Here is a 21,775-nt window from a genome sequence, read left to right as displayed (position 1 = left end):
GACTGTCTCTCCCTGTTTCCAGCTTCAGAAAAAAAAAAAAAAGAAAGAAGTCAAGCCTTACTGAAGGGTAAAATTATTTTAAAAACAGACTTAGGAAGAGTTTCAATCACAGTATTTACTTAGCCACTATTTACTGAGCAGCTATGGGAACAAAATAGTGAGTGTAGAAGCCTTGAGTACTTTATCCCCTATTCTGCTTTCTTTATGAAGCCACTTTACTTTTACTTCCCCAAAGTTTTGATTTTTTTTCCCCACTACATTTTTGCCTAATGCCCTTTTTCTATCCATGGTCCTACCCAAAATACCACACTGCATTTGGTTGTCCTGAGTTCTTAGGCTTCTCTTGGCTGTGAGTTTTTCACTTTCCTTGTTGTTTTTTTTTTACAGAGACAGAGAGAGAGTCAGAGAGAGGGACAGACAGGAACAGACAGACAGGAACGGAGAGATGAGAAGCATCAATCATTAGTTTTCTGTTGCGCGGTGCGACACCTTAGTTGTTCATTGATTGCTTTCTCATATGTGCCCTGACTGAGGGCCTTCAGCAGACCGAGTAACCCCTTGCTCGAGCCAGCGACCTTGGGTCCAAGCTGGTGAGCTTTTTGCTCAAACCAGATGAGCCCACGTTCAAGCTGGTGACCTTGGGGTCTCGAACCTGGGTCCTCGGCATCCCAGTCTGATGCTCTATCCACTGCGCCACCGCCTGGTCAGGCACTTTCCTTGTTTTTGATGACTTCGACAGTTTTCAGGAGTACTGGTCAGGCATACTGCACAATGTCCCTTAATTGGGATTTGTCTGATTCCCCACCCCCCACCCCATGATTCACTGAAGTTATGGATATTTGGGAGGAAGATTACAGAAAGTATAATTTTCATCACATCAAAACAAAACAAGGACACCTACTATCAACATGACCAATTACTGCTGCTAACCTTGATTCCTGGCTGAGGTACCTTGCCAGGTTTCTCCAATGCAAAATAACTCTTCTTCCCCATCCCGCTCCACAATATACTCTTTGGAAAGAAGTCACTATGTGTAGCCCACTATTTTGGGGAGTGGATTTTTTTTTTTTTTGTATTTTTCTGAAGCTGAAAACGGGGAGGCAGTCAGATAGACTCCCCACATGCGCCCGACCGGGATCCATCCGGCATGCCCACCAGGGGGCAATGCTCTGCCCATCTGGGGTGTCGCTCTGTTGCAACCAGAGCCATTCTAGTGCCTGAGGCAGAGGCCATAGAGCCATCCTCAGCACCCGGGTCAACTTTGCTCCAATGGAGCCTCGGCTGCGAGAGGGGAAGAGAGACAGAGAGGAAGGAGAGGGGGAGGGGTGGAGAAGCAGATGGGTGCTTCTCCTGTGTGCCCCGGCCAAGAATCGAACCTGGGACTCCTGCACACCAGGCCGACGCTCTACCACTGAGCCAACCGGGCCGGGAGTGGATCTTATCAAAGTTTTAACTTCTGTGCTTCCCCTGAACTGTTTCTCTTTGTATGATGTCATCTGTCACCCTCCCCCCATATCCCATATTCAGCCATTCTAGTGTTTTAACGTTGGCATTCTTTACTTTTATATTAAAAATTCATTGCTTTCATATTAAAAAATGAAAGAGCCTGTAGTTGAAGCATGCAGTCTTCTGAACTGCAAAGTGCCCGAAAACTACCTTTGTCTCTGATTTTTTCACTCCCTACAACATCCTTCCCTAAACCCTGTTACTTTGAGCTTTCACCAGTAACTTCCTCTTCACCTTTACTACCATTACCTTAGATAAGGCCCCTTTTTACCTCCTATCTGGACCACTGTAATAACCATCTAACTACATCCCAGCTTTCTAATCCATCTTACATATAACTGCACTAGGGATGCATGAGAAATGAAAATAGAAGGAAAGGATTACATTTAACATCTAGGATGTCTCTGAGACTGTACAACAATATGAACATATATATGTCTACTGGAAAGTTCTGTCCGTTTCTATCATGTTTCAACACATAAGCACATTTATTTGGCACATGTGTGCCTCTCTATTTTTATCACTTAATGTATACATACTGATGTAGCAAACTAACTACAAGTTGATTCATGTTAGTCTTATGTGTGAAGCGATAATTTTCCCATGGCTACTGATATCAAGTTCATTTATGCCACTGTATTGTATACGAATTTCAACAAGGAAGAAATGCTACAGAAGCATATAGAAATTTATTGAAAGTGTTTAGTGAAGGTACAGTTTCTGACAGGACATGCAGAAGATGGTTCAAAAAATTCGAAACAGGTGATTTCGACCTTTCTGATAAGCCACATTCTGGGCGACCATCTTTGATGGATGACGATGTTGTTAAGACCATGTTGGAGCAAGATCCTTTTCTGACAACATTGGAGATCGCAGAAAGGCTTAATTCAGCTCAGCAAACCATTTCGGACCATATTCGGAAGATAAGATTGGTGTGGAAATATATTATTTAATAAAGTTTATTGACGGTAAGAAAAATTTGTATTTTGTTTTATTCCAAAAACAGACGGAACTTTCCGGTAGACCATATATATATGATATGATATATATATATATCTTCTAATTTAATTTTAACTCTAGTTCTGTACTCTTTCCTTTAAAAACATCAATGTTTTCTACTGTCTACAGAACAAAGTTCTACCTTGTCATAATCTAGTACTTGCCTAGGTCCAAAATGTTTAATGAATTTATCTTTCCATCCTTATTTCAAGTAACTGTCTGATACAGTCTACAATTAATCTGGATGATTCATACTGAGAAAGGTAACAAGGTGTGGCACTCAGCAGATGTGCAATAACTGACAAATACTCAGATGGGCACACAAATTTTTACATTTTGATCATTTACCATTTTTAAGCTTTTTCAAGTACCTCAATCAGAGCTCTTATCACATTCTACCAGCACTGCTAGACTATAAACCCCTTAAGAAGTAGAACATTATAATTCACTTTAAAAATCCATTATAGTAGTATCTCATCCTGTTTTACATCTGGTAAACTTTTGCTATTGTAGCTTTCTACATTTCAAAGTACATCACCCATTTATTTATTTAATATATTTATTAATTTTAGAGAGGAAGGAGGAGGGAGAGAAACATCAATTTATTGTTCCACGCATTCATTGGTTGATTCCTGTATGTGCCCTGACTGGAGATGGAACCCACAACCCTGACATATTGGGATGACATTCTAACCTACTGAGCTACCCGACCAGGGGCAGTACATCAGTACAAACTTAACAGATAACGAATATACTGGATCAAATTTGGATCCTGTCTATGACACTGGTAGAAAAAATTATTTCAGGTCGCTAGGCTTTGTTAGCTTATTTGTATAAAGGTAATCAATACCAACCACCTTATTCATAAGGCTTTTATAAGAAATATAAGAGTTAGTATGTGGAGAATAAATGAGATATTATATCTTCTTCTTTTTCATTCCCTAATGCCTAAAGGCAGGCTGACACTTTATCCCATGCTAAGGTCAGAGTATCTATACACACTTTATTAAGCATTTATCACATTATACTTTTATTATTTTTAAATTTTGAATACAAGCTGAGTTTAGATTTTATTAATAAAAGCCTAGTTTGTCTTATTTTAGTGCAAAGTTTTCAGTTACAAGCTAGATGCAATTTAAATTTTTAAAAATTAGAAAATAAAATGGAGCATATGCTAATTTTCATAGGGAATAAATGACAGACTATTAAACTAATAGCAAGTCAGCAGAATGTCATAAATATAGCATCATTTTCTTTTCTCTCAACTTCTAAGACCTTCCCCCATTAGTTGGTTGTAATGATAGAGAATGACTAGAGTGTTTGAGAAGAATCAGAGTAAAGAAAACTAAATATAACTACCTTTCAGAATCTTAGAATGTCACAGTTTGTTGGAATCACACAGATTCTCTGTGCAGTGATTTTTAAACAGTAGGCTATACCAGTTAGGTCATGAAATAAATTTAGGCGATCACAACTAGCATTAAAAAATGACAAGCCTGCCCTGGCCGGGTGGCTCGGCGGTAGAGCGTCGGCCTAGCGTGCGGAGGACCTGGGTTCGATTCCCGGCCAGGGCACACAGGAGAAGCGCCCATTTGCTTCTCCACCCCTCCGCCGCACTTTCCTCTCTGTCTCTCTCTTCCCCTCCCGCAGCCAAGGCTCCATTGGAGCAAGGATGGCCCGGGCGCTGGGGATGGCTCTGTGGCCTCTGCCCCAGGCGCTAGAGTGGCTCTGGTCGCAACATGGCGACGCCCAGGATGGGCAGAGCATCGCCCCCTGGTGGGCAGAGCGTCCCCCATGGTGGGTGTGCCGGGTGGATCCCGGTCGGGCGCATGCGGGAGTCTGTCTGACTGTCTCTCCCTGTTTCCAGCTTCAGAAAAATGAAAAAGAAAAAAATAAAAAAAAATAAAAAAAATGACAAGCCTGACCAGGTGGTGGTGCAGTGTACAGAGCCTTGGACTGTGACGTGGAGGACACAGGTTTGAAACCCCAAGGTCGCTGGCTTGAGTGGGGGATTCTAGACATGATCCCATGGTTGCTAGCTTGAGTCCAAGGACACTGGTTTGAGCCCAAGGACACGCATTCTGCTGTAGCCCCCCAGTCAAGGCACATATGAGAAAGCAATCAATGAACAACTAAGGTGGTGCCATGAAGAATTGATGCTTCTCATCTCTCTCCCTTCCTGTCTGTCCCTATCTGTCCTTCTCTCTAACTCTAAATAAAATAAAAGACTAGAACAGAGGGACAGATGGTGATGGAGTGAGACCTGACTTGGGGTGGTAAAACACACAATGCAATACACAGATGCTATATTGTAGAACTGTGCACTTGAAACCTGTATAATTTAATTAACCAATGTCACCCCAGTAAATTCAATATATAATTTTTAAATGACTAGTATAAAAGAGTAAATATTAGACTATTCACTACACAAATGTTAGGAGATAGTACTGTTTGGAAACTTATGTTTTAAAGCTATATACATATATCTTTTAAAGCTTACACATATATTTGAGCACTGGGTTGCAACATATTACTGTAAAAACAAACTTGAAAATTACTTTCTAGTATCTAATCCAACCACACATCCAATGAAAGAAATCATCTACAATTCTGCTAGTATTCACAGCAAAATAAATCAGCTTAAAGAATCTAGAATACTTCTATTCTCTCTTAACATTTTGCAAGGACAAGAATCAAGGAGGAAATCTGATTGAATCATCTGTTGGTGATTTAACATAATAAAATAAATACAAGTTGGGTATTATCAGTCATCTACCAGGTGAAAATTCTATTACATAAACCTCTTTGTAAAAAGATTTTTCCATTAGGTAAAATTAGGATGACTCTATCTCCTGATTTGTAAGGGGTAGGTTGCAGTTCTGAAAAAGTATGGATCAGTTCGCAAGATATAAACTATATGGTTTCCCTAAAACATTGATTTTCAAAGGGTAGTCTTCAGACCAGAAGCATCAGCATTACTGGAAACTGGTTAGAATGCAAATTATCAGCTCCATCCCAGACTTACTGAATCAGAAACTTTGGGGTAGAGGCCCTGCAATCTGTGTTTTACCAAGCTTTGCAATTGATTCTGATGTGCACTAAAGTTAAGAACCAATGCCCTAGATCAGGGGTCGGGAACCTTTTTGGCTGAGAGAGCCATGAATGCCACATTTTTAAAATTTTTTTTTTATTTTTCCAAAGCTGGAAATGGGGAGGCAGTCAGACAGACTCCCACATGCGCCCGACCAGGATCCACCCGGCACGCCCACCAGGGGGCAATGCTCTGCCCATCTTGGAGCGTTGCTCTGCCGCAATCAGAGCCATTCTAGTGCCTGAGGCAGAGGCCACAGAGCCATCCTCAGCGCCCGGGCAAATTTTGCTCCAATGGAGCCTTGGCTGTGGGAGGGGAAGAGAGAGACAGAGAGGAAGGAGAGGGGGAGGGGTGGAGAAGCAGATGGGCGCTTCTCCTGTGTGCCCTGGCCGGGAATCAAACCTGGGACTCCTGCATGCCAAGCTGACGCTCTACCACTGAGCCAACTGGCCAGGGCGAATGCCATATATTTTAAAATGTAATTCCATGAGAGCCATACAATGACCTGTGTACGTTAGGCATTATCCAATAAAAATTTGGTGTTGTCCCGGAGGGCAGCTGTGATTGGCTCCAGCCACCCACAACCATGAACATGAGTGGTAGGAAATGAACAGATTATAATACATGAGAATGTTTTATATTTTTAATGTTATTATTTATTTTATTAAAGATTTGTCTGCGAGCCAGATGCAGCCATCAAAAGAGCCACATCTGGCTCGCGAGACATAGGTTCCTGACCCCTGTCCTAGATATACAACCAACTAATATGCTATTTTTAGTGTCCAATCCTCTTCAGTTTAGTTTCCAGCTACAACTAATGTGAAACCTGCCCTTTTAATTTGCTCTTTGAAATGTTTAAAACCGAACTAAAAATACTTTGTCTAAGGAGATAAGATAATCTTTGATCAACAGATTCATTTATACTGAAGAAGTCTGTAGTCTAAAAACTGTCTCTGCCCAAAGGTCTTTACAATTGAGAGAAATCATTCAGGACATATCACAAGGTACCAAGAGTGGATGTGGAAGCAATTGGGATAAAACAACTCCATATTGGCCTTACCATCTCATTGCTGAAGACTAATGAAAATGAGCACTTCCTCCTTGATACCCTTCTCAACCTCAATGGACCATGAGGACATGTGAAATAGAAAAACGACTTTTTTCTTATGAACCGGAGAGAATTTCAAGATGAAAGAACTGCCATTTTGCAGACTAACAATGTGATCTTGTTTCCTTCAACTCAAGTAATTACAGTTTGAAGTCAGCGTAATGACTACCTTTTATATAGGCAAGATCTTCCCCACCCCAGTAATTTAATTTTAAGAGGCTCAACAGACTAAAAAAATTAACTCTTAAGATATTACTATTAATAAAGCACTTTGCAGCTTAGAAGGCACCCATAAACATTGTTTACTTCAAACTCACAAACATCCTCTGAAGTAGATAAGCCAGGTATCATTACTGCCTTTTTCTAGATGAGAAAACAAACTGAAGCATTTTGAACTTTATCATGGAAACAAGTAAGCAGAGGGATCCACCATGCTAATTGAGACATTCTAATTACAGGCCCTGGGCCATTAGCTCAGTTGTCTCAAGTGTCCTCCCATCCACCAAGTTCACAGTTTGATCCCCAGTCAGGGCATATACAAGCATCAACTAGTGAATGCATAAATATGTGAAACAACAAATAGATATTTTTCTCTCTCTCTCCCTCTTAAAAAAAAAAAAGATATTCTAATTAAAAATACTAGTTTCTTGGGAAAAATTTCAAGAGTGTTGTACCAAAATAACCAGAAAGAAGTTAACCTATGGCATTGAACAACCCTATACGGTGCACTAGGCAGGTACAATACACATTCTATAACAGAAAACTCGGGGGTTTAAAATAATTGTTAATTTGCAAGTAGTGGAAGATATCCTCTTTCCATTACTCTTCCTACAGTGTCCTAAATGAAACAAGTGAAACTCTACATGCTTGGGAAACATAACCATCATATTGCTATCTGCCTAACTCATCCACAAGCCCAGGGCAAATGGGTGGTACCTAGGATCTATGCCTTGGTCCCTCACCATGTGACTGAACCAAGGTGGTACCTGATAAAAATAAATTCAAATTTATCTATAATTAAATTGCGCTGGTAAAAGACAAACTCTCAGACTGAATTTTTAAAAAACATAGCAATGGGGTATATAAAAAAACATAGACCTTTTTCTTTTAAAAAAGGAAGGGATAGAGTAGGGCTGAAAAAACAAGAATGAAAGTTAACTGATAACCACTCTGGAGAGTGATTTAGATTAGCTGGTAACACTGAAGATGTATATATCTTACACTCACAAGTCCATTTCAAGGTATACAGAACAGAACTCTAGCACACGTGTTCATGGAGGCAGGCACATGAATAATCCATCCAATAGTGTCTTTTCACAATACAACAAACAACCCACCTTAAAATTTGCTTAAATAAAGAGAATGGGAAAATTGTAGCATAGTCATACAATAGAATATAAATTAAACCAATAAACAGTATTAACAAAATTGAGCAAAACATAGTAGTGATCTAGATAAATTCCTAAAAATAATGTTGAACAAAAATAGTTTCGGCCTCGGCCAGTTGGCTCAGCAGTAGAGTGTTGGCCAGGAGTGTGCAAGTCCTCTCCTTTCTCTCTCTCTCTCTCTCTCTCTCTCTTCCCCTCCCGCAGCCAAGGCTCCATTGGAGCAAAGTTGGCCTGGGCACTGAGAACGGCTCCATGGCCTCCACCTCAGGTGCTAGAATGGCTCCAGCCACAACTGAGCAATGCCCTAGATGGGCAGAGCATCGCACCCTGGTGGGCTGGCCAGGTGGATCCTGGTCAGGTGCATGTGGGAATCTGTCTGACTGCCTCCCCGCTTCTAACTTCTGAAAAATACAAAAAATAAGAACAAAACAAAACAAAAAAAGAGTTTCAGAGCAAACACAATTCCATTAATATGAAGTTGGGAAAAAAGCTATGAAATATTGTACACTGTTTACAAATACATACATATGTAGTAATCGTTCAGAAACTTTCAAAGAAATAATAAACACCAAATTCAGGAGACGGTTACCTCCAGGGATGAAGAAAGGTGAAAGGTAAAAGAGAATATAAGGGGCTTTGACTATAATTGTAATGTTTGTTTCCTAAACAAAACAACAAAAAACCCTGATTCCATGAATAAAAAGAAACAAGAATTAAAAAGTGCATGTTAGGGAAATATAAATCAAAAGGCAATATTCAAAAGTAAGATCAAACACTTGAATACCAAAAACTACACTACCAAATGTGTAAAAACTGGAGTGTAACTTAATGACAAAGGCATAACTAGCTCTTCAGCAAGATGTAAAGACCTTAGTCTATATGAGCCTTACCAACGAGCCCTCAAATTTACTGGGGGAAAAAATTTAATCTGAAAGAAAAAAAAATCTATTATCATAATAGATGTTAACATCTCATTCCAAAACTCACTAATGGACATGAACGGAATCCTGCACATACCCAAGAATACACATTTTAAGCACAGATGGAATACATACAAACAGTGACCAAGTACTCAGATACAAAATTAGCCTTAAACACTGAAGAACCAACACACATAGTATATGTTCTCTTACCTAAGAGAAATAAAGTCATAAATCAACAATCAAAATATAGTTAAATAAAAATAAATAGTTAAAACCCAAAACATACATTCCTAATTACCTCAAGGGTTGAAAGAGAAGCTATGAAAGGGAAAAAAAAGATTTCAGAGTGGCCAGTTCTCCAAGACTTGTTTTTTCTTTACACACGTTTTCTCGGATTCCTATGAGGATCCTTTAAATTCTTATCAAAACTTCTTTTTTGTAAGGTAGTTGGAGTAGGTTTCTGTTCTTTGTAATAATAGAGTCCTTCCTAGAACAAATTCCTAGAGTCTATTTTTTTTGTTGTTGTTTCAAATGCACATGGAGAAAGTATAGAAACATTCAAAGAAGCAAGATAAAAAGCAAAGATAAAATATCAAGCATTTCTTATTCATGACCATGTTATACATATTATCTCATGCATCCATTCTATTTTATAGATGAGACTTTGGGAGATTCAAGAGGTTGCTCAAGCTGCTAAGGAGCAGAGAAAACTCCTTACTCTTGTTTTATAGAGAACAGTTCTACTCTATTTTGCATGAGTGGAGGTGGTTATCTGTTTAAGTCAGGGGTCCCCGAACTACGGCCCGCAGGCCGCATGCGGCCCCCCGAGGCCATTTATCTGGCTCCCACCACTTCCGGAAGGGGCACCTCTTTCATTGGTGGTCAGTGAGAGGAGCATGGTTCCCACTGAAATACTGGTCAGTTTGTTGATTTAAATTTACTTATTCTTTATTTTAAATATTGTATTTGTTCCTGTTTTGTTTTTATACTTTAAAATAAGATATGTGCAGTGTGCATAGGGATTTGTTCATAGCTTTTTTTATAGTCCGGCCCTCCAACGGTCTGAGGGACAGTGAACTGGCCCCCTGTGTAAAAAGTTTGGGGACCTCTGGTTTAAGTAAAGGGAACTAAGTAACTATGCACTCCCCCAGCCACTCAACAGACAAAACGACCAGTAAGCCAAAAGCAGAGGTCTGATAGGGAATTTGAGGGTATCTAGGTATATGTCTGATATGAAAGAGACAGCATGGACCTTGGAGTCAAAGACCTGGGTTCAAATTCCAATTTGGTCAGTTACTAGTTGTGTGAAGTGACAATTAGTCTCCCTTTCCTCAACTCTAAGATGTAGCCTTCCTCAAGGATATTACTGTTCAGATTCAATCAGTTGAACCATTAGAAAAGGCTATATATGTAGAATAAATATACCAGTTACATATTTATATTCTATACTACATATACATTAGGACCTATTAACAGTTATAATTTACCCTGACCATGAGGTGGCATAGTGGATGGAGCATTGGCCTGGGATGCTGAGGACCCAGTTTCAAAACCCTGAGGTCACCAGGTTGAGCACAGGCTCACTAGCTTGAGCATGGAGTTGCTGGCTTGAGTGTGGGATGGTGGACATGACCCAGTGGTTGCTGGCTTGAGCCCAAAGGTCACTGGCTTGAGCCCAAGGAGCTGGCTTGAGCAAGGGGTCACTAGCTTGTGTGGAGCCCCCCAGTAAAGGCATATATAAGAAAGCAATCAATAAATAACTAAGGTGTCATAACGAAGAATTGATGATTCTCATCTCTCTCCCTTGTCTGTCCTTGTCTGTCTCTCTCTCTTTCTCACTAAAAAAGAAAAAAAAATACATACACAAAATCAGTTATAATTAAGTACATACATGCACATACTTTTGAAAAAAGCAACAGATAATTATGGTAAATGAACAGCATTTTCTCTTTGTACTGCTTAATGCTAAATTCAGTGCTCACTTGAAAAAGGTACAACAGTCACTGCCAAGTATTAATATTACCTCTGACTTTAACTTACTGTTTCTTAGGTTTCTCCCCAGAACTCTATGGTAGGCAGAATAATGAACCACCACCACCCAAAGGCATACATACTCTAATCGCCAGAACCTGTGAATATGTTACCCTGCAAGGCAAAGGGGTCTTTGTAGATGTGATTAAGATTACAGATTTAGAGATAATCCTGAACTATCCAGGTAAACCTAATCTAATCACAAGTCTTCAAAAGCAGAAAACATTTCCCAACTTCAGTAAGAGAGATGGGAGACTCAGAAAGATTCAAAACTAGAAGGACTTGATTAGCTTGCTGTTGGCTTTGAAGATAGAGAAAAGGGGGTCATGGGCTAAGGCAGTGGTCGGCAAACTCATTAGTCAACAGAGCCAAATATCAACAGTACAATGATTGAAATTTCTTTTGAGAGCCAAATTTTTTAAATTTAAACTATATAGGTAGGTACATTCCTTATCGAGGTGGCGCCTGCACGTGGTATTCTGTGGAAGAGCCACGCTCTAGGGGCCAAAGAGCCGCGTGTGGCTCGCGAGTCGCAGTTCACCGACAAGAGAGCTAAGGAATGGGGGTATATGGGTGAACTCTAGAAGGTAGAAATAACCCTCAGATGACAGCCAAATGAAAACAGAGATCTCAGCCCTACAGCTGCAATAAACTATATTCTACCAACATCATGAATGAGCAAAGATCCTCCACAAGGAAACCCAGCTTTGCTAAAACCACCCTGACATTAGCTAGGTGAGACACGTCAGACTTTTGACATGTACATGAATTTAGATAGAACTTCAGAACTATAAGGTAACAAAGCTGTGTTGTTTGAGCTGCTAAAGGTGGTATTTTACAGTAGTAACACAAAACTAATGCACCCTTTCTCTCATTTGCATTAAAAACTGTAAAAAAATTTTTACTAAGTGACCATAATCTTTTTTGCACAGGGGAAATAAACTGGTCAATGCAAGTAGCCTACCCAGCAGAGGCTACCTAGAACACACTCATGGTTTTCTGAGGCACTCTGTGCCAGGCACAGACTTGCATTCAAGAATTTCACAGCAGCATGCATCACTTAATATTTATTTTATTACTTTCTCCCTTAGATACGAGCAGAAATACAGTTAATTTTCAACTACACCGGAAAATAGTAATATTTTGAAAAGAAAACTGGGAGAAACTTAAACATTTACATTACATCATAACTATGAAAAGTAAAAACTTCAAAGAAGTGGGGGTAAGAGGAGGGAAAAATAAGTAAATAATTTGCTACAAACGACATAGCTCAGTTTCTTCATCTGTAAAATGGTAACTACATATATATGTTGAAAGATTAAAAGATAAAAAGCTTTTGATATTGTGTCTGAGCTATAAAAAGTGTCAAGAATTCCTTATGACAATGTATTACACAAACAGTGACAAAAGCTAATGTGATACAGAATTCTATATAAATTCAGCCTGGATATATCTTAGGCATGACTTAAATAAAATCTCAGAAAGCAGAAAATCTGACAATAAAAAAGTCAATTTTAGAAAAAGAGTCAAGCAAAAAAGGTCTTTGACTGACCAGTAGAGGGAATGTCATACTACCACTACTGCTATGAACAACAGTTAAAAACCATCTATGTCTGCAGGCTCTCTCTGGACCACAGCCACACCTTTCTTTCCTCTCAGGCTTGCATCTTTACTTTTCTCTCCTGAAAATCTAAGGGTTCTCACGTGACTTGCAACCAGGGAAGGAATGAACAGTGGCAGCTTGTCCTGGGCTTACCCCCTGAACCTGTCTCCATGGCCCCGTTTTCTCTGACATTTCAATGAGCTACCAGCAGCCCCACACTGTTCCTTTTACTTCTCAATGAATCCATGTGGCTCACTTCTTTCCTAAAACATTTCCAGAGGGCTAACGCACAGCACTGCCTAAGCTCTCTCTCCTGTTACTTCTAGACTTTTCAGCGAGCTTAAAAGCAGCCCCACTTTGGCACCCTTTTGTCAGTGACTTTTGCTTCTCAGTGAATTCATGCAGCCCAATGTGGCTCATTTCTTTCCTATGACATTTCTAGAGTCAAAGCAGAGCACCGGCGTTAGTTATCCTGTTGCTTCCTTTATCCTAAGCCCTTACCTTGTTTCACTGTCCCCAGCTTTAATAAACGTACTCTCAAAAATAGATAGGTGATAGATAAAACAGATGTCCAGGACTCACTGCAGATCTAAAATAGCACCTCCAAGGAGGAGACCCAAGCCATCTGAGTTGACAAACACTGCAGGAATTAAGGGGGGGGGGGGGTGACTATACATGTATGTGAAGGATAACAGCTGGAATGTAGGGTATTTAAATCTTACAACTAAACAAGGCTGATGGAATCAAATGGGAAGGTTTCTTGTAAAAAATGAGTAAAGGCCCTGGCCGGCTGGCTCAGTGGTAGAGCGTTGGCCTGGTGTGCGGAAGTCCCGGGTTTGATTCCCGGCCAGGGCACACAGGAGAAGCGCCCATCTGCTTCTCCACCCCTCCCCCTCTCCTTCCTCTCTGTCTCTCTCTTCCCCTCCCGCAGCCAGGACTCCATTGGAGCAAAGATGGCCCAGGCGCTGGGGATGGCTCCATGGCCTCTGCCTCAGGCGCTAGACTGGCTCTGGCCGCAACAGAGTGATGCCCCGGATGGGCAGAGCATCGCCCCCTGGTGGGCGTGCCGGGTGGATCCCGGTAGGGCGCATGCAGGAGTCTGTCTGACTGCCTCCCTGTTTCCAGCTTCAGAAAAATACAAAAAAAAAAAAAAAAAAAAAAAAAAAAGAGTAGAAAGGAGGACAAAGGAGGTCAAGATGTGGGTGCATCTTTTGTAGCAAAGGACACAGCCTCACAGACTGAGGATGAGCACAGAATAACAAAATGGAGCAAGCACAGCTGGGCCAGAGTGAGAAGGAAAAACAGCTGAGCTGGCAAAACTGATATGCTCACATAAAACAGCAAAATTACTGGCCACTGCCAGAGGAGAGCTGGCAAGATAAAGTGGGTAGGGGGAGCAGTACGGATAATAAAAGAAAAAATTAATTTCATGTTGGAGCAGGAACAGTGATGGAATAAGGACAAAAAGAACAAAACCACTGAGAAGGCAGAGAGGGGCATTATTTGAGATGAGTAGGTAGGTTCACTAGGAAAGTGAAGAAAGGGAAAACAGAATGAGAATACAGGGTGTCAAGGTCCCTATGATTCAATATAAAGCTTCAGGAGCAATATAAATATTAGGGGAAGCAAGGAGCAAATAAACTGGGTAGGAGAGAAGGAAAAGGAAAGGGCTGATCAAAAATCTTGAAAGGCTACAAATAAAATGCATAAAGCAAAATATTTAAGTATAACAGACATATTTCAGATAATGTTAAAAGGTATGTTTCAGACATGTTTTGGCTCTCTCGTTGAATAAAACTACTAAACGTTTAAAAACTGACAAAACTAAATACAGTTGAGAGATGCATAAGTTACACTACTATGAAGAAACTAAGGGAAGGATTAATACAGACTTCAGGCTGGTGGAAGCTTGGGAAAGAAGGAAAGGTATGTGATGAAGATCTCTATTTCTTTAGCGCAAGTGTTTGATTTATTACTATTCTTCAAAACTATTGAACTATGGGTGCATATCATATATAAAATAATCATATTTTGTATCTACAATAAAATAAGTTTAATGGAATTTTTCTACCTCTGAATTTCCCAGTTTTTCTTTTTCTAGAAGATTATTTTAGCCCTGCCAGGTAGCTCAGTTGGTTAGAGGGTCGTCTCCAAATGCCAAGGTTGAGGGTTCAATCCCCAGTGAGGGGCACATACAAAAGTCAACCAATAAATGCATAAATAAGTGGAACAACACATTGATGTTTATGTTTCTACCTCTCTCTCCCCATCTAAAATCAATAAATTAAAAATAAAGGTTTTCAATTATAGTTGACATACATTATTATATTAGTTTCAGGTGTGCAACATAGTGATTAGACATTTATATAACTTACACAGTGATCACCAAGTAAGCCTAGTATCTGATACCATATATATATATACTTATTACAATATTATTGCCTATATTACCTATGCTGTACTGTACATCCCAGTGACTGTTTCTGTGGCAATTAAAAAAAAATTTTTTTTAATGTATACATTTTAGAAAGGAGAAGGGGGGGAGGAGCAGGAAGCATCAACTCCTATATGTGCCTTACTTAACCAGGCAAGCGCAGGGTTTTGAACTGACGATCTCAGTGTTCCAGGTCGGTGCTTTATCCACTGCACCACCACAGGTCAGGCTTATTTCTGTGACAATTTATATATCTAATTCCCTTCCCACCCATCCCAACCCCCCAATCTGGCAACCATCAATTTGTTTTCTGCATCTATGAGTGTGTTTTGTTTGACATTTTGTTGTTTAGATGCAGCACATAACTGAGTCATATGGTATCTGTCTTTCTTTGACTTAGTTCACTTAGCATAATACTTTCTAGGTCTATCAATGTAGTTGCCAGTTTGTTTCTCCACTGTTTGCTTTCTGGTGAAACTGATAAAAGGTACATAATAAGTCCTAGGGATGTGAAGTATAGTATGAAGAGTATAGTTAACAGTACTAGATTATATAGCTGAAAGTTGCTGAGACTAAAGTTTTAAAAGTTTTCAACACAAGAAAAATAAATTTTGTAAATGTGTAGCAATACAAGTTAACTAAATTTAAATTTACTGTGGTAATTATTTTGTAATACATACATGTATGAAATCATTATGTTACATGCCTGAATATGTCATTTATATCTCAATTAAAACATTAAGGTAATATAATATATAACCAGGCTAATCTTATTTATTTACTTATATAGCACTTGTCCTCAAAAGAATGAAAATTGAAGGGGGACCAGTAAACTGCAGTAAGAAGTGGTGGGGTTTGTTATCATCTTAATGGATGAATTGGGTGGGGGGAGAATGGATAAATAGGAGTTGGTCAGGTGAAAAGTTCTGACCTTTCTTTTTTTTGGGGGGGGGAGGTCGGGGGTATGTGTGTGCAGAAAAATAAAGACATTTCAGATAGAACACAACCAGTTTGTGCTTTTTTGTGCTTAGTTGAGTGGCAGGGTAGGGGAGGGAAGATTAGTAATGAGGTTAAAATTAAAATTGTAGGCAGATGCCAGAATTTTAGGAGCAAAAAGTATACAATTTTCCTCTCCCTCAATACTTGAAAATTAATCTGCCTATGATATTAAGTCAGGCTAGTTAAGAAAACATTTTCTACTTTATATCTAGATTTAAATGACACATTTTCCTAAATGATTTTCAGGAATAAGACACTACTAATGATAAAAAAATGTTTTTCTCACTGTTTTATTTATTTATTTTTAATTGGATTTATTGAGGTAATACCGGTTAATAAAATTACATAGATTTCAGGTGTACAATTCTATAACCCATCATCTGTACATTGCATTGTGTTACCACCTCAAGACCAATGGAAAATTTTAAAGCTCTCTCTCTCTCTCTCTATATATATATATTTTTTTGTATTTTTCTGAAGCTGGAAACGGGGAGAGACAGACAGACTCCCGCATGCGCCCAACCGGGATCCACCCGGCACGCCCACCAGGGGCGATGCTCTGCCCCTCTGGGGCGTCGCTCTGCCGCGACCAGAGCTACTCTAGCGCCTGGGGCAGCAGCCAAGGAGCCATCCCCAGCGCCCGGGCCATCTTTGCTCCAGTGGAGCCTTGGCTGCGGGAGGGGAAGAGAGAGACAGAGAGGAAGGGGGGGGGGGTGGAGAAGCAAATGGGCGCTTCTCCCATGTGCCCTGGCCGGGAATCGAACCCGGGTCCCCCGCACGCCAGGCCGACGCTCTACCGCTGAGCCCACTGGCCAGGGCCTTAAAGTTGTATTTTAACGGTATTTTGCCCTGGCTAGATAGCTAGGTTGGTAACAGTATTGCTCAAAGCCCAGAGGTTGCCTGTTTGATACCCCGTCAGGGCACATACCGGAACAGCTCAATGTTCCCATGTCTTTCTCCCTCCACCACTTCCTCGCTTGCTAAAATCAATCAATCAATCAATCAATCCAAAGTAAAAAACAAAACAAAACTGTATACAAAATAAAAACAAACATTTCAACCGGATCGTCACGATCATGTAAAGTTTTTAAGAACTTTACTATGAAAGAAGGAATTCTGAAAGAGAATATGAGTATGATACTTTGACATTTGTCCCCATTTCTCTCACTTTGAGAGCAGTGAGGCTAATAACCATTATATAGGCTAGGGAAAGTGAGAAACAGGAAACAGGGATTTCCTTCATCCTAAGATACATATTTTTCACATTACAACTTTTTAAAAAAATCAACATAGATCTCACACTACTGATTTAATATCTTCTGTGAGGAAAGACACATTAAGCGTATCTTACAACTATTTGTATATTTTGAGTTAAGGCAGGGGTCCCCAAACATTTTACACAGGGGGGCCAGTTCACTGTCCCTCAGACCGCTGGAGGGCCGGACTATAAAAAAAACTATGAACAAATCCCTATGCACACTGCAAGTAAATTGAAATCAACAAACTGACCAGTATTTCAATGGGAACTATGCTCCTCTCACTGACCACCAATGAAAGAGGTGCCCCTTCCAGAAGTGCAGCGGGGTCTGGATAAATGGCCTCAGGGGGCCGCATGCGGCCCACAGGCCGTAGTTTGGGGACCCCTGAGTTAAGGCAACATGGTAAAGCATTTTGGCCAAAGTCGATAGTAAGAAAGTGGCAGAACTGGGCTAAAAAATTCTGCTGTCAAGTTATTAATGCATATTAATAGAAACAGTGGCCCACTCAGCTATTAGGCTCTTCCTGAAATACAAAGTCATACAAAATATTTTTTCTGTGCTCAAGAAGTGCATAATCATATATAGATGCCTACACAAGTATCTACAAAACATTTTGAGATTGCCCTGGCCGGTTGGCTCAGCGGTAGAGCGTCGGCCTAGCGTGCGGAGGACCCGGGTTCGATTCCCGGCCAGGGCACATAGGAGAAGCGCCCATTTGCTTCTCCACCCCTCTGCCGCGCCTTCCTCTCTGTCTCTCTCTTCCCCTCCCGCAGCCAAGGCTCCATTGGAGCAAAAGATGGCCCGGGCGCTGGGGATGGCTCTGTGGCCTCTGCCCCAGGCGCTAGAGTGGCTCTGGTCGCAATATGGCGACACCCAGGAGGGTCGCAACATGGCGACGCCCAGGATGGGCAGAGCATCGCCCCCTGGTGGGCAGAGCGTCGCCCCCTGGTGGGCAGAGCGTCGCCCCCTGGTAGGCGTGCCGGGTGGATCCCGGTCGGGCGCATGCGGGAGTCTGTCTGACTGTCTCTCCCTGTTTCCAGCTTCAGAAAAATGAAAAAAAAAAACATTTTGAGATTAATATCAGAAAGATGAAACAAAGTGAGATACATCCATATAAGCAGTAGTCCTTTCCAGCCTGCATACCAGGAAAAGCTTAACACATCAAAAGAGCTTAATATATGTTGACTATGAAAGCATTATGGAAGACCCAGGTTAGACTTTGAAAGATTTAACAGAATTTCCACAGAGAAGACACTCCAAGCAGAGGGAGCAGCAGGGATCAGAAAAAAGACCACTGGGCCTCACTGGCAGAAGCAAGGTAGGGAACAATGAAAAGGAAACAGGGCTAAAATATGGAGTTTCTTGAAGGTCAAGCAAAACAATGTAAGCAGTGAAATAGCTTACTAAACCCCCGTTTCAGGAAAATTAATCTGACAGTAAACTATGCTGGCTGAATTAGTGTCGGGAGAAAACACTGCAGTATAGAGAGTCCAGTGTCAAGTATTCAGTGTCTGAACTAGGTGGAAATAGCAATGGCAAGAAAGGAGTGTGTTCCTTTTCAACTGCTTAGGGACTGTTTTTGAACGTGAGCAAAATCCAAAAGAATAGCACCACCATGTTAACATTTGTAGCCCCACTACTCCCAACACAATGCCTTACCCATGGCAGATGCTCAATAAGTAAGCTGAAAGAAAGAAACTTGCAAAGGCTAATTCAAACCTTCACTACTGCTAATGTCCACAATCACTCTTCTCTCTCCTTTTCAAAACCACGCATATTACAGTTAAGGTGAAGTCCTTTTCCATTCTTGGTTTTACAGCATAAATCCAAGTTGCCAGTAGGCTTTAGAACCCCAGTTCTTTTTCCTTCAAAATATGCCACAACATTTTTTAAAGTATAGAAATTCACTACTAAACATTTGCAAATCTCTGCTTCACGGGGGCTTTCTGTAGAAAATCATCCAGTTTCCAAACCAAATACACACCAAAAAACAGCTGAAAAATCTTATTTATGGCAGACAGTTTTTCTTCTAGGTAGCAATCAACATCCTTCTAGTATTACTTATTGAATTTACTACATCAGTAGTGCAACCACAAGCTGCAGCTTACATTTCCCAAGTTGTGTAAAGGGTCCAAAGTTGTGCAAGAGTCATCAGTGAAATCAGACTCTGGTATATTAATAGTTATAACACCTGAGGAAGCCTCAGTTTTATTATTAGATTCCAAATAATAACAGGTATTAAGAAATATTTATGATATTTATCTGTAAAATACACTCAGGTGTTACTTTAAGTGAGAACAACCGAATTCCCTTCTGCTTTAAACAGACATCAGGCCACCTGAAAATGGGCAGTTGTCTCCTGGATTTGGTATATCGAAAAAAATCAGTGTCCCCAACACACACACACACCCCACTGAAGGCCTTGCATTACTATTAAATAACCCCCCCAGGTTACACGTGGCAAAGTCTACAGAACTGTTTCATGCTTTAATGACCTGGAAAGGGATTCCTCAGTCATCAAGCAATGGGATGTGATTTATTCCGACTTGAGGATTGAAGACGTTAGAAAAAGAAAAAAACTTTTATTTGTAGACCCTGAAAAAAAAATTGTTTTTAAAGGCTTCCTGCTGTCCTTCTCGGCTGGCTGTCCCACATCAGGGAGCGCTTTGCCCAGGCCTAGGCAGCTGCATGCAGGTCGGAGGAGATGGGCTGCGGAGGAAACCCGAGACCCTCCTCCCGTCCATCACCTTCTGCTCTTCTCTGCCTCCCCGCTGCCTATTCGGGGGCGGTGAAGAGACCTCCAAGAGAGAAGCCCTGGCGAGGGACTGCAATCATCTGAGCCGGGCCCCCACGGCCCAGAGTGCGGCCCCTTCTGCCCCACTCCGCAGAGGAGCACCGCAGCGGGCTGCCACGGGCCGGCTGCAGGGCCGCTCCGGGCGGGGTCCCGGGCCGGGCCCGGCCGGGCCAGGCCGCGGCCGCTCGCAGTGCCCACGTCACCAGCTCTACCACTGCGGAAATGGAGCGGCTCGGCCCGGAGGGCGGCGCCGGCCGGCGTCGGCGCCCGGCCTGACGCCCTCTTCTCCCTAGCGCGGGCCCGCAGGCCGCCGACACCCGCCCGGCCGCGCCCGGGGCCCTCACCTGTGTCGCCGATGATGATGTACTTGAAGAGATAGGCGTACGCCATGGCCGCGGCCGCTCAGTGCCAGGGCACACGGCTCCTCCTCCTCCTGCTGCTCCTCCTCCTCCTCCTCCTCCTCCGCGCCCCTCAACCCGGCGACGCTCAGCCTCGAAACGCCAGGCCCCGCCCGCCGCAACCGCCGCCCGTCGCCGTCAGCAACCGGGAGTGAGGAGCTGAGAGGCCCGACAAACTGACACCCCTAGAGCCGAGCGAGACAGCGCACAGCCGAGCCCAGCCGAACAATAACAGCCGTCGCCGCACCTCCACCCCACCTCCGCGTCGCCTCCGCGCCGACCCGGAAGAGCTTCGGCCGCCGGCACCGCCTGAGCCGCGGAGTAAAGGGGCGGAGCTCGCACGCCGGCAGCGCCCGCAGCTCGGAGCCCCGCCCAGCCAGGGCCCCGCCCCGCCCCGCCCAGCCAGATCCTGGTCCAGTCGTAGCCGACCGCACCCCATCCGCGCAAAGCCCGGCGAGGGTGTTTGAGCCAGTACCGCGTTGGCCCGGAGAAGCGGGAGGAGAGAAGGGAGGGAAGGGTTGTGTTCTGTAGCCGCAACGCGCGGGGGGCACGTGCCGGGAACGTCGCGTCGGCGCAGGTCCTGCCTTGGGGATCGTGAAAAGGCGTTTGAAAATGCAGGAGCTTCCCTAAGCGGAATTGGAGTGCGATGATATTTCTGAATTTGGTGACCCGACCTTGACAGTGAAAATGGAAATATTTGTATATTGAAAGCTGTAAATAAGGAAATGTGGAGTAAATGATGGTATGCCTCTGCGGTGGAATACTACAAGGCTCTTAACTAAAAAATATAAAAAGCCCGACATGTTAAGTGAAAAGGAAGCACAAGACTCAGTGAATAAATGCATATTTATAGTACATATTATTTATATAATATATATAACAATTACCTGTAATATAATAAGTGATATGTAGTATTTTGTTGCTATATCAATACAAATATAGATTTTTTTTACTATTACGTAAAAATAAGGACAGGAATATACTTAAATACCCATATATGAGTAGTCAATCTGAAAGAAAACACATGGGCAACTAGAAGATCATGTCTGAACCAGGCATATAAATTAGGAATAAGAATTTGTCGAAAGGACAAAAATGTAGGGAAAGAAACTGAAGTTTTAGGCATAAGAAATAGAATGTGCAAAGTTCATGGATCTATTCAGGGAATTGAAAGTTGTGTAAAGGGGAGAAGTGACTGGGATTTGTGGCTGGTTCCTGTTTCCTAATACTCTTCTCTCTCTT

The 21,775-nt window shown here is 41.9% G+C and overlaps 1 protein-coding gene across 1 annotated transcript in view; it reads right to left on the bottom strand.

Annotated features, from left to right (window-relative positions):
- Positions 1 to 20,844, bottom strand: part of RAB2A (RAB2A, member RAS oncogene family) — a 92,717-nt gene extending 71,873 nt beyond the window's left edge. Inside the window, exon 1 of the mRNA XM_066266182.1 lies at positions 20,480 to 20,844. Within this exon, the coding sequence (XP_066122279.1) occupies positions 20,480 to 20,525 (46 nt within the window). The 5' untranslated portion in view covers positions 20,526 to 20,844. The remainder of the gene's footprint in view (positions 1 to 20,479) is intronic.
- Between the last annotated feature and the right edge of the window lie 931 nt (positions 20,845 to 21,775).

This window comes from Saccopteryx bilineata, chromosome 3 (assembly GCF_036850765.1).
Source record: "Saccopteryx bilineata isolate mSacBil1 chromosome 3, mSacBil1_pri_phased_curated, whole genome shotgun sequence".
NCBI lineage: Eukaryota > Metazoa > Chordata > Mammalia > Chiroptera > Emballonuridae > Saccopteryx > Saccopteryx bilineata.
This window is presented reverse-complemented; position numbering and strand designations above follow the sequence as displayed.